Source organism: Equus przewalskii, chromosome 1 (assembly GCF_037783145.1).
Source record: "Equus przewalskii isolate Varuska chromosome 1, EquPr2, whole genome shotgun sequence".
Taxonomy (NCBI): Eukaryota; Metazoa; Chordata; class Mammalia; order Perissodactyla; family Equidae; genus Equus; species Equus przewalskii.
The window spans coordinates 27128015-27142252 of NC_091831.1; the positions used below are offsets into that span (position 1 = coordinate 27128015).

Here is a 14238-nt window from a genome sequence, read left to right on the forward strand (position 1 = left end):
TGCCTAATTGCTCTGGCCAAAACCTTCAGTACTATATTGACTAAGAGTGGCAAGATTGCACACCGTTGTCTTATTCCTGTTCTCAGAGGGATGGCTTTCAGTTTTCCCCTATTGAGTATGATGTTGGCCATGGGTTTGTTGTATATGGCCTTCACTATTTTGAGGTAGTTTCCTTCTATACCCGTTTTATTGAGAGTTGTTATCATAAATGAATGTTGGATCTTGTCAGATGCTTTGTCTGCATGTATTGAGATGATCATGTGGTTTTTATTCCTCGTTTCATTAATATGGTGTGTCACATTGATTGATGTGCAGATGTTGAACCATCTCTGTGTCCCTGGTATAAATCCCACTTGATCATAGTGTATGATCCTTTTAATATATTGCTGTATTCGTTTTGCCAATATTTTGTTGAGGATTTTAGCATCTGTTTCTCAGCAATATTGGCCTGTAATTTTCCTTCTTTGTAGTTGTCCTTGTCTCGCTTTGGGATCAGGGTGATATTGGCCTAGTAAAATGTGCTCGGAAGTGTTCCATCTCCTTCAATTTTTTGGAATAGTTTGAGAAGGGTAGGTATTAAATCTTTGGATGTTTGGTAGAATTCTCCAGAGAAGCCATCTAGTCCTGGGCTTTTATTTTTTGGGAGGTTTTTGATTATGTTTTTGATCTCTTGAGTTTGGTCTATTCAGATTCTCTGTTTCTTCTTGATTCACTTGGGAGGTTGTATGAGTTTAAGAATTTATCCATTTCTTCTAGATTGTCCAGTGTGTTGGCATATAGTTTTTCATAGTATTGTTATAATCCTTTCTATTTCCCTGGTATCCATTGTAATTTCTCCTGTTTCATTTCTAATTTTTATTTACTTGAGCCTTCACTCGTGTTTTCCTAGTGAGTCTGGCTAAGGGTTTGTCAGTTTTGTTTATCTGCTCAAAGAACCAGCTGTTAGTTTCATTGATCCTTTTTACTGCTTTTTTGGTTTCAATTTCATTTATTTCTGCTCTAATTTTTATTATTTCCCTCCTTCTGCTGACTTTGGGCTTTGTTCTTTTTCTGTTTGTCTTAGGTGTAGTTTAAGATTGCTTATTTGAGATTTTTCTTGTTTGTCAAGGTGGGTCTGTATTGGTATGAATTTCCGTCTTTGGACCATTTTTGCTGCATCCCATATGAGTTGGTATGGTGTATTTTCATTTTCATTTGTCTTCAGATATTTTCTGTTTTCTCCTTTAATTTCTTCAATGATCCATTGGTTGTTCAGTAGCATGTTGTTTAGTCTCCACGTATTTGTCATTTTCCCAGCTCTTTTCTTGTAGTTGATTTCTAGTTTCATAGCATTATGATTGGAAAAGGTACTTGATATGATTTCAATCTTGTTAAACTTATTGAGCCTTGCCTTGTTTCCCAGCATGTGGTCTATCTTTGAGAACGTTCCATGTGCACTTGAGAATAATGTGTATTCTGCTGTTTTGAGATGGAGTGTTCTAAATATATCTATCAAGCCCATCTGGTCTAGTTTTTCATTTAATTCCACTATTTCCTTCTTGACTTTCTGTCTGGCTGATCTATCCATTGATGTAAATGGGGTGTTAAGGTCCCCTACTATTATTTTGTTGTTGTTAATATCTCCTTTTAGGTTTGTTAATAGTTCTTTTATGTACTTTGCTGCTCCTGTATTGGGTGCATATATATTTATAAATGTTATGTCTTCTTGGTGGAATGTCCTGTTTATCGTTATATACTGCGCCTCTTAGTCTCTCATTGCCTGTTTTATCTTGAAGTCTGCTTTGTCTGATATAAGTATGGCGTCACCTGCTTTCTTTTGTTTGCCATTAGCTTGGAGTATTGTCTTCCATCCCTTCACTCTGAGCCTGTTTTTCTTTAAAGCTGAGATGAGTTTCCTGGAGGCAGCATATTGTTGGCTGTTGTTATTTAATCCATCCTGCCACTCTGTCTCTTGATTGGAAAATTCAATCCATTTACATTTAGGGTGATTATTGATATAAGAGGGCTTAATGCTACCATTTCATTACTCATTTTCTGGTTGTTCTGTATTTCCCTTGTTTCTCATCCTGTGTATTTTGGACTACCAATTCAGTTGGTAATTCTCTATGACGGTTTTCTCTATTTATTATTTGTGTCTATGCTCTGATTATTTATTTAGTGGTTGCTATGAGGTTTGTATAAAAAATCTTGTAGATGAGATAGTCCATTTTCTGATAGCTTATTTCCTTTCTCTGACCTGATTCCATCCCTTTCGTTTTCCCCTTCTCACTTATTGTTTTCACTACTTATTCTGTCTTGTTTTGTGAGTTTGTGATTAAAATGACAAGATTATAGTTATTTTTGGTGTTTTCCTTCCCTTTATCTTTAATGTCATAATTGAGTGTTTGCCAACCTGTTCTGATAGAGAGCTGTGATTTTCTGATTTTGTCTGCCTATTTATCTCTTTGCTCAAGGCTTTGTAAACCCTTTTTTTGTTTTTCAGGTTTGAGGGCTTTCTTGATAATTTCTTGTAGAGGAGGTCTTGTGGCAACGAACTCGCTTAACTTTTGTTTATTTGGGAAAGTTTTTACTTCTCCATCATATCTGAAGGATATTTTTGCTAGATAGAGATTCTTGGCTGAAAATATCTGTCTTTCAGAATTTTGACTATGTCATTCCGCTCTCCTAGCCTGGAAGGTTTCTGCTGAGAAATTCACTGAAAGCCTGATAGGGGTTCCTTTGTAAGTTGCTTTCTTCTGCTGTGCTGCCCTTAATATTTTTTTTTTTCAGTCATTGACTTTTGCCAGATATTCCTTGGAGATCTTTTTACATTGATATAATTAGAAGTTATATTAGCTTCTTTTACTTGTATTTCCAGCTCCTTCCCCAGGATTGAGAAGTTCTCAGCTATTATTTCTTTGAACAAGCTTTCTGCTCCATTCTCCTGCTCTTCTTCCTCTGGAATACCTATAATCCTTATATTGCATTTCGCGATTGTGTCGAATATTTCTTGGAGAATTTCTTCATATCTTTTTAGTGTTAGTTCTCTCTCCTCATCCATCTGAAGCATTTCTGTATTTTTGTCCTCCAGATTGCTAATTCTGTCCTGCGTAATATCAACTCTGTTATTCAGGGCGTTCAGGTTTTTCTTTATCTTGACCATTGTTTTTTTTCATCTCCAACAGTTCTGACTGGTTTTTCTTTATAATTTCAGTCTCATTTGAAGAAATGCCTCTGTTTTCATTAATTTTCTTTCTGATTTCATTGAACTATCTGAATCTTCTTGTAACTGATTGAGTTTTTTTATGATAGCTATTTTGAGTTCTCTATCATTTAGATTGTAAATTTCTGTGCCTTCAGAATTGATTTCTGGGTGCTTGTCATTTTCTTCCTGGTCTGGAGTATTAATATGTTTCTTCATACTGTTTGATGGTATGGGTTTGTGCCTTCTCTACTGATAGTACCTGGTTGTGGATTCCACCTGCCGCCACTGGTGGGGGCTCTGGAGCTGTGTGTTCTGAGCCTACTGTGATCCTTGGTGGTGTGCCTGTCATTTGAAATCTGTGCTGACAGGGCCTGTCTGCAATTCCCAGCTTGTTCCTCACAGCTGCTGCTTTTCTCACGGATGCATGGGCACTCTGGCCGACAGGCTGAGCTGGAGCACCAGCCAGGGGGAGGGGCGCTTTCTTTCTCATGAGAACTCCTGAGGGTATTCTCTCACTGCCCTCACTATCTGCTCTCCTGGTGTGCTAATGTGATGAAGACACCCCCACAATAGCTTTGCCTCCTCTGTGTGGAGCTTTCCCATGGGCTGTAAGGGAACTTGGAGAGCAAGGCATTCCTGCGGAGAGTTGCCCCTACCCCCTCTTGTCTCAGAGCTGTTTGTGGTCCCACACCTTGGGTCACTGCCAGGGAGGGAGAGGAGATCCCCTTACCTCCTTCCACTTCCTCCTGGAGGGTCCACTACCTACACTGCCAGACATACGGCTGCATGGGTCTCTCAGACATCTTTTGTGTTGTGTGAATGCCCTCTCTTGGTTTATGAATGTCCTTTTTGTTGTATCTTAGAGGGGAGAGTCTAAGGGAAGAGTTCACTCTGCCATGATGCTGATGTCTCGTTCCTGATGAATTATCTGGTTTTCTTATCAAGATGTAATACTGGCTTCAAGAATGATCCCTCTTCTATTTTTAGAAGACTTTGAAAAGGGTTAGTGCTAATTCTACTTTAAACATTTGATAGAACTCACCAGTGAAGCTATCAGTTCTCACCTTTTCTTTTTGGAAGCTTCTTGATTACTGACTTAATATATTTACTTATAATAAATAGGTCTGTTGAGATTTTCTATTTTTCTTGAGTCATTGTTGGTAGTTGTGTTCCTAGGTATTTGTCCATTTCATGTCAGTTCCCTAATGTGTTGACATGAAGTTGCTTATAGTATTTCTTTATATTTCATTTTATTTTTGTAAGATCTGTAGTAATGTCTGCTTTCATTCCTGATTTTAGTAGTTTGAATCTTCTCTTTTTTCTTCATCAGTCCAGCTAAATGTTTGTCTATTTTGTTGAAACAACTTTTGGTTTCATTGATTTTTCTCCAGTGCTTTTCTATTTTGTTTTGTTTAGTTTATCTCTGCTCTAATCATTATTGTTTCCTTCCTTCTGCTTGCTTTCAGTTTAATTTGCTCTTCCTTTCCTAATTTCTTAAGGTGGAAGGCTAGGTAATTGATTTGAGATGTTTCTTCTTTTTTAATATATGCATTTAAAGTTATAAATTTACCTCTGAGTACAGCTTTCACTCTAGCCCATAAATTTTGATATGATGTGTTTTTATTTTCAGTTATCTCTAATTATTTTTTTATTTCCCTTGTGATTTCTTGTTGACCTGCTGCTTATTTAGGAATGTGTTGTTGAATTTCCACATATTTGTGAATGTCCCAAATGCCTTCTGCTATTGTTTGTACTTCATTTCATTGTGGTTGGAGAACATATTTTGTATGATTCAGTCCTTTTAAATTTATTGAGATTTGGTTTATGAGCTAACACATAATGTCTTGTATGATGTTTATATGTACTTGACGGGAATGTGTATTCTGCCTCTTTTGGGTGGAGTGTTCTAGAGGTATCTTTACCTTTGTTCCTTGAGTTTATTTTCACTGGTTGCACATTCTTATACATATTTTAGAAATCATGAGTTCACACCATCATTCCGATTCCAGGTTATCCCAGGAAGGTTTGTTCTTTTTTCCACCCATTCCATGTTTGTATCTCTCCTGTTCTACAGTGAGATCCCTGGCTCCCAACAATATCAACATATTTACTCATTTGCTCAACCTAGTAATACATCTAAAATAGTTTCAGAATTGAGTCACCCATACTGTAACAAACAAACCTAAGAAAAGTTCAGAATTTGTTTGCAGTACTTCTAATCTCTTACCCTACCCTGCCAGTGGCTAAAGGTAAATAGTCAAATACTGTGGGTTTTTTTAGTCATTTAGATTAGTTCTTTCTTGCTATTTTTCCATACAGTGTGGTTAGGGTAGTTGTATGCATTGTGAGGAAGCTCATTTGTTTGTTTGCTTTTGTTAAGTGATTTTATTTTTCTTTCCGTTCTTATTGATTTAATTGTATTATTTGTTGATGTTTAACATAATATATAACATTATTGCATAATTAGACATCCTGTTTCTTAGGACTATTACTATATATATTATTATACACAATAGTAATGTGCTTTCAAGAGTCAAAACTATGCAAAAGACGTAACGGAAGAGTCACTCTCACTCATATTCCTTCCCAAATTGGTAGGTAATAAACTTTGTATTTTGTTTATTTATCTTGTTTGGGATTCATTGTCATTCTTGATTCTGTGCTGGTCTTTAATCAGTTTTGTAAATTCTCAGTCATTAGTTTTTCATATATTGTCTCTGCTCTATTCTCATTCTCCTCTCCTTCTTAACTCTAATAAGCATATGTTAGACTTCAGCCCTGTGTTCTCTCTTCTCTTATCCTTTCTTTTTTATTTTCCATCCTTTTTTCTCTCCATGTTACATTCTGGAAGGTTTTTCCTGACCTACCTTCCAGTTCACTAATTCTCTTTTTAGTTGGGTCTGACCTGAATCTATTCATCACATTTTTTTTTTCTTTTGAGGAAGATTAGCCCTGAGCTAACATCTGTACCCATCTTCCTCTACATTATGTGTGGGATGCCTGCCACAGCATGGCTTGATAAGCAGTGTGTAGGGCTGTGCCCAGGATCTGAACTGGCAAACCCTGGGCACTGAAGCAGAGCATGCAAACTTAACTGCTGCACTACCGTGCCAGCCCCCTACTCATCACATTTTCAATTTTGGTTTTTGTAATTTTTTATTTCAGAATTTCATTTTGGAATCTTCTTTTCCAAATGCTGTGTTACTTTTTGTAGTTTCCTATTACATATTAAACATTTAAACCTTAATGAACTTTGGTTTAAGAGTCAAAAGACTTGAAGTACTTTCCTGGCTCTACTTCCAACCACTTCCTTTTCACAGCTTTTTAAAAGAGGACTTTGTTACTATATCTATTAGGAAGTTAAACCATCTCTGAATATGACTACCATAGATCCAAGAAGTAGAGAGTAATACAATCACCAATTCCAAGTTATAATCTTTTTAAAAAATTTTAATTGAATTCATAATAGTTTACATCAATGTGAGATTTCAGTTGTACATTCATTCTTTCTTTTTTTTTTTTTTGAGGAAGATTAGCCCTGAGCTAACTACTGCCTGTCCTCCTCTTTTTTTGCTGAGGAAGACTGGCCCTGAGCTAACATCCATGCCCATCTTCCTCTACTTTATAAATGGGACACCTACCACAGCATAGCTTTTGCCAAGTGGTGCCATGTCCACACCCAGAATCCAAACCGGCGAACCCCAGACTGCTGAGAAGCAGAATGTGCAAACTTAACCACTGCGCCACCAGGCCGGCTCTAATTGTACATTATTTCTTGACTGTCAGCACATAAGCACTCCCCTTCACCCTCCATGCTCACTCCCCCCCCCCTTCCCCTGGTAACCACTGAACTGTTTTCATTGTCCATGTGTTTGTTTATATTCTGCGTATGAGTGAAATCATAGGTATTTGTCTTTCTCAGTCTGGCTTATTTCTCTTAGCGTAATTCCCTCCAGGTCCTTCCATGTTGTTGCAACCGGGATGAATTTCTCTTTTTTTTGTGACTGAGTAGTATTCCATTGTATATATATATATATATATATATATATATATATATATATATATATATACACCACATCTTCTTTATCCAATCATTAGCCTATGGGCATTTGGATTGTTTCCATGTCTTGGCTATTGTGAATAGTGCTGCAGCAAACATAGGGGTGCATATGTTACTTTGGATTGTTGATTTCAAGTTGTTTGGGTAGATACCCAGTAGTGGGATAGCTGGGCCGTATGGTAGTTCTGTTTTTAGTTTTTTGAGGAATGTCCATGCTGTTTTCCATAGTGGCTGCGCCAGTTTGCATTCCCACCAGCAGTGTATGAGGGTTCCCTTTTCTCTACACCCTCTCTAACATTTGTTATTTTTAGTTTTAGTGATTATAGTCATTTTAACAAGCATAAGGTGGTATCTTAGTGTAGCTTTGATTTGCATTTCCCTGATGATTAGTGATGTTGAACATCTTTTCATGTGTTTATTGGCCATCTGTGTATCTTCTTTGGAAAAATGTCTGTTCGTATCCTCTGCCCATTTTTTGATCAGGTTGTTTGTTTTTTTATTGCTCAGTTGTGTGAGTTCCTTATATATTATGGAGATTTAACCCCTTGTCAGAGATATGACTTGCAAATATTTTCTTCCAATTGGTGGCTTGTCTCTTTGTTTTGATCCTAGTTTCTTTTGCCTTATAATCTCTTAATTATTTTTTTAAGTATTTAACGTTATTTAGGTAATACATGAGTAAATTCTTATTGTACAATATTCAGGAATACAGAGATATAGAGAGTAAAGTGTCAAAGTACCCCTTCATTTTCTCTTTCACCCCTACTCCTCTTTCTCATAGGTAAGCACCATCAGTAGTTTGGAGATCATTCTTCTAGTCCCTTTTCAGTACATTTAAACATACACCCCCACATGCATGTGTGCGCTCAGATGGATGTGCAGGTTTAATGTGAACCTCCTAATCATTTCTAGATTCTAGCCATTTCATTCCTGATAGTACTAGTCCAGGCTCTAGTCATCACTGTCCTGGGTTACTACAGTAATCCCCGTTAGCTTGTTCTGCCTTGAGCCTTGTCCTCTTCAGATCCATTTTTAAATCATGTTATCACTTTACTTAAAACCTTCAGTGGCATCACATTCAGTGTGCTATAGGATAAATTCTAAGCTTCTTAACTCAGCATTTAAGGCCCTATATAAGACTGATCTTTTCCTTTCCACTTTCATCTGAGCAGCTCCTTTCCTCAAACTGTATTCCGTCAACTCTGAAATGTCTAGTTTTTTTTCACATATCATAATGTCTATGTCACTCTGCTTTTCATTCATAGTTCCTCTTCTGTTGAAATGTTCTTCACCCCCTCTTTTCCTCTTAGCCTGATTAACACCTGCTAATCCTTTTAGTATGGTGGTTAAGAGCCTGGGCCTTGGGTTAGCATTTTGAATTATTCCATTTAATTTCTTTAGAATTACAGTATTTAACTTCTATAAACTTTTATCATCTGTGAAATTAGTATAATTTCTACCTCATAGAGTTATTTGAGGATTAAATGAGATGATAGATATATAAACTGCTTAGCACAGAGTCAGTTTAAAAATGACAACAGCAGCTTTGTCATCCTGTCTTTTAGTAAGACTCAGTCAAGAGAATATAGATGCACCTCTCTGTTGTGTATATCTCTAATACAACTACCTACTAGTTTTTAACTGTGAGTGGACCTTCTCTGTTAGACTTTGAACTTCTTAAAATCAAAGACTGCCATGTTTGTCTTAGTATTACTGATATCAGGCATCTAGAGATTCAGTAAGTTTTTTTTTTTTTTTTAAGATTGGCACCTGGGCAAACAACTGTTGCCAATCTTTTTTTTTTTTTTTCTCTGCTTTATCTCCCCAAACCACCCCCTGTACACAGTTGTATATCTTAGTTGCACGTCATTCTAGTTGTGGGATGTGGGACGCCGCCTCAACGTGGCCTGACGCGTGGTGCCATGTCCATGCCCAGGATCCGAACCCTGGGGCACCGCAGCAGAGCGCGCGAACTTAACCACTTGGCCACGGAGCCAGCCCCCTCAGTAAGTATTTTTTGAATGTATGAAGGGAGTTTGAAAGAGCTAATCATCTTCAGACAGTGCAGTATCTTTTGCACAGGAAGCTCATATATGTGTGTATACTCTCTGTTCAAGTGAGAATTTTTGTTTTTCTTTCTCTTTGCAAGTAGTAAAGTCTTAAAATAGCAATTATGTTTATTTCCACCACACTGAGCTGTGATGCCACAAGCTGAAAATCCAGGGAAGCCATGGGAAATTGGCACTCTTAAGGATTAGATCATTTTTCCATATTCAGTTTGTATTCTTATATTTATGGAATTTGGTTTGAGGCTAGTCAGTGAAAGTCCTTCATGTTCATGTACAGTTTGAGAATTGGATTTTTAAAAAGTATTTCCCAAGAGATATTTTGGTGAGTTAATGCTTGATAATCCAGTTGCTTTCCCCCTACCTCTACCCCCCGAATTACAATAGTTCTTTGAATGCTTGCCAATGATAGACAGTAACCTTACCAGATGCTATCTGTCTTCTGTGGACAAAAAATATCAGGCTTAGGTTAAGTAACTTATTCAAGGTTTCAAAGCCAGAAAGTGGAGAAGCTGAGATTTAAACCTGGTTGCTCTGGTGCTCTTTCTCTTTCCATTAGACCATACTGCTTTTCTAAATAAACTGAAAATAATTTTAGTTTGAGTTGATAGAATTTAATAGTGCTTTTAGTTACTTGATCACTATTTAAATGTTTTAATGACTAATAGAAACCTTTATGGTAAGCTATGTAGGTAATATTTAAAGAGATAAAGTTTTTTTTAAATTAAAGTTTTAATTCAAGTAATATTTCTTTAAGGTATGTATATTTTATTTTTAGTAAATCACCACTAGGAGGATTTATTTGCCGTATCAGTGTTCTTAGACTTTAGCACACTTGTTTATTTCTTCCTCTGTTCCATAATCCCTATGCATTATATTGGCAGGAGGCAGAAATGTTGCAGATGTTTTTCTTTCAAATTTCAACTTGCCCTGAGATTTGGAATTAACCTTTAGAATGTTCTGGACTTATCCTCCATATGCCAAAGGTCTGTACATTTCTTTTCACATGAGCCAAAATTTTGAGGTGATTGAATAAAATATTTGTGAACACAGATGTTGTCCTTAAAAGCAGTTAATAATCAGGAAAAAAAGACCTCAGTGTGAAAGTGCTTTAGTTTCCTCCTATAGTATGATCTGCACATAAATACTTCCTTCTCTTGTAGTTCACATTGTTTATTTTCTAAGGGAGGAAATAACTAAACTGATTATGAAAACATAATATTATTTATTCTGTTGATTTCTTTTTCCCCTCCCAGAGTAAACTAAAAATGATTTGGACTGACTAGGGCCACTCCATTCTGTGAAACTCACATTGTTTGTGTACTGTTGGCGGGCCTCATTAGAGGGTAAATTTGCTTTTTGTGTGTGTTTGCCAGTAACAAGTTCTGTCTCTTTGGGGAACTTGTCTTTTGGATTGTCTCTTTCCAAAACTGACCAGTCTTAAACAGTTCAGACCATTAGTTATATTTCCTGCTCTCCAATTTTTTTCTATTAGTCTTAGGTTTTCAAGTATTTAAAGCTGAGGATATTGGTCACTGAGATATTGCCTGGCTGGGGTCGGCACTGTGCCCGAATTTGTTGGGCCTCTCAGGGCCTTGAGTTCTCTGTGCTTTAACAAATGAGCTACAGTTCTCAAGAGATCAGGGAAGCTTGTTTGTTGATCCTGTATTTTCATCCAGAGGAAGTAGATCTTTGAGAATGTTTAAGGAGGGGTAAGTGAGTTTATTATTCTTTTTCCCTCATTTTTCTCAGGAAAGAGATGTTCTAGTCATCTGAGTGAATTGGAAGCTTAATAAGCAGTGCTATTAGTCCGAGAGTAGAGAAAGAAGGAGAGATTGAAAGAAATTCAGTCAAAAACGTACATTGTTAGTAAGTGTTTCACATGTAATCTACTGTAAAGTTACTATTATTATTTTGAAAGACAGCATTGAGGATGAATAGTCTTAAGAGAAATTTGGTGAGATACAGCACCCTGTTTACCCAGTAGTAAACATTTTGTTTTTTGGTAGAAAGTGTTTATGAAGATTGGAAGCAAACAGTGGTGTCTTACCAAAGAATTTTACATAGAAATGAGTGAGGTTTAAAAATTCAAAGCCGGTTTTTAATAATTTGTGCCTTTAGAAAATGGTGTTGCATAAGATTAAGCGAAAAGCAGCTTGTGATTTTGTTTCTTTTTGGGCAGCATAGGCAAAAATAATTTTGAGTAGAATCCCCTGTTTCTTTATTTTGCAATATAAAAGTTTTGTGTTAGGTTTTTAAAATTGTTTTTATGTTATTTTCTTTTATGCTTCAAGAGTCTGAATTGTTACTGATACTCTTTTTGTGACCACTATAGTAGCAACATGTAAGTTAATGATTGCATACTGTTAATTATCTCATTTCTAGCCTTCAGGGTAACTAGACCTGGTTAATTTCAGGGAGACATTCCCTTTGATTAAATAGGACGTAGATCTCTCAAAAAAATCTTCAAAAATACAGTAAAATTTTGATTTCCTGGAAGTTCCTTTTCCTTGTTCTTCGTTCTATTAGAAATTTTGAAGTAGTTTCAGAGCCTCGAGTTTATAAGTTGTTTTAATCTAATCATATATTGATTATGAGCAAAATACAATTGGCCCACTTTGCTGCTATTTTTAAACCTTATTATTGAATAAAGAGAACAACCATGGCTAGAAATAATTCTGTATTATTTTTAGACCTCTTATGACATCACTAGCATTTTGAGGTTTCTTTTTTTAAAAAAATATTTTATTTTTCTTTTTTCTCCCCAAAGCCCCCCAGTTGTCCATTTTTAGTTGTGGGTCCTTCTAGTTGTGGCATGTGGGATGCTCCCTCAGCGTGGCTTGATGAGCAGTGCCATGTCTGCACCCGGGATCTGAACTGGTGAAACCCTGGGCCCCTGAAACAGAGTGCGTGAACTTAACCATTTGGCCACAGGGCCGGCCCCCTTGAGGTTTCTTTAAGTGTGAAAATTATGAAAATACTACCTCTTTAGGTTTGTATGTTATCTTTCCTTCCAGCACTGGCTATAAATCTGCAGTTGTTAAACAATTTTTATGATAAAGATTATCACAGATGCTGGTAATATTTGTCAGTCTTATATACATGGTTGTTTATAAAGCTGGTTTGTAGATTTAAGAACTATATTTCTAGATGCAATTAAAATTCTTGAGAAGTAATTAGTACTAATTTTTCCTCTATGTCAAAGCATATCTTAGAATTGATTAGCTAGAAAGAGATTATATAAACCAAAGGACAATATAAGGGCTGAGATATCTTTTAGGTTTATTTCTAGGGGCCCCTGGGGCAATTTGTATACTGTCTGAATAGGTAACGAGCAAGTGTATTTGAAATGCATGGATCATATAAATGAAATCACTTAGCTTTTATTCTCCTTTGCTATCTTTACAAATAAATGGATAAATTTTGTACTTTGGGATGAAAAGAATCCTTTTTTAAAATTATTTTTGTGAGGAAGATTGCCCTGAGCTAACATCCGTTGCCAATCTTGCTCTTTTTGCTTGAGGAAGATTGACACTGAGCTAACATCTGTGCCAATCTTCCTCTGTTTTGTGTGGGATGCTGCCACAGCGTGGCTTGACGAGTGGTGCTAGGTCCATGCCTGGGATCCGAACCTGCGAACCCTGGGCTGCTGAAGCAGAGTGTGTGAACTTAACCACTACGCCACAGGACCGGCCCCAAAAAGAATTCTTATAGTCACAGTTTTCATATGTGTGATATTTTGACATGCACATAGTACAGTCTGTCATTTGGTATCTATGAAATATTTCCCTAATAGTAATAGGAAAAGATTGTTACTAGAGTTAAATCACCAAAAATGATACTCGAGCCCTGTGTAAACCTATGGTAATTGAGGCAGTGTGGTATTAGTGTAAGGATAGACATATATAGATCATGAAATCTCGTAGAGAGTTCGTAGACCTATACATACACAGTCAATTGATTTTCAGCAATTAGGCCAAGGTAGTGCAGTAGCAGAAGATTAGTCTTTTTAACAGATGTGCTGGAACAACTGAACATATTTTTGAAAAAATGAACCTTGACCTTTACCTGAAACCATATATAAAAAATAACACAAAATGGATCATGGACATAAATATAAAAATTAAAAGTAAAGTGTAAGTAAAAATCTTTATGATCTTGAATTAGATAAAGATTTCTTAGATAAAACACATAAAGACATGAAAGACAAAATTGATGAATTGAGCTTCGTCAAAATTAAAAAACAAAAAAACCCCTCTGCTTTTTGAAAGACACCATAAAGGAAATAAAAAGGCAAGCCACAGACTGGGAGAAAATATTCTCAATACATATGTATCTGATAAAGAACTTATATCCAAAATATATGAAGAATTCTCACAACACAATAATAAGACAAAGAACCCAGTTTAAAAATGGGCAAAAGATTTGAATAGATACTTCACGCACAAAAAAGATATGGCCAATAAACACTTGAAAAGATGCTCAACCTTGTTAGTCATTAGGGAAATACACGTTAAAACCACAGTGAGATACCACTGCACACCCACTACAATGACTGAAATTAAAAACACTGACAAGGTGGAACAATGTAGAACTCTCATGCATTGCTGATGAGAATGTAAAATACACTAAACATACACTTATCAAATGACCTAGTAATTCTCCTTTTATGTATTTACCCGAGAGAAATGAAAGCATATGTCCACGTGAATTTGTGTGTGACTGTTCATAGCAACATTATTTATAGTAGTCGAAAACTGGGAACAGCCCAAAATGTCCATTAACTGAATGGATAAACAAATTGTGTTATCTCGTTACAATGGAATACTACATAGGAATAAAAGAACTAATTGTGATACATATAACGACGTGAATGAATCTCAGAAGTATTATGCTAAGAGGCCAGACACAAACTACATGATGTTTGA

General features: G+C 36.2%; 1 protein-coding gene across 37 annotated transcripts in view; it reads left to right on the plus strand.

Moving 5' to 3' along the window:
- The window catches only part of NT5C2 (5'-nucleotidase, cytosolic II), a 139433-nt gene that overhangs the window by 76797 nt on the left and 48398 nt on the right, over window positions 1-14238 (plus strand). For 5 of the 37 annotated variants that reach the window (XM_070556865.1, XM_070556873.1, XM_070556966.1 and 2 more), the window contains exon 3: window positions 10195-10296. The exons of 28 other annotated variants lie outside the window; for them this stretch is intronic. Coding sequence is in view for 2 of the 9 variants with exons in the window: in XM_070556851.1 (XP_070412952.1) it covers window positions 11009-11022 (14 nt within the window). In the remaining 7 variants the exon portion in view is untranslated. Of the gene's footprint in view, window positions 1-10194; window positions 10297-10697; window positions 11023-14238 lie in introns of those variants that run through there. 4 more of the 37 variants (XM_070556851.1, XM_070556950.1, XM_070556859.1 and 1 more) reach the window with 4 other exon arrangements.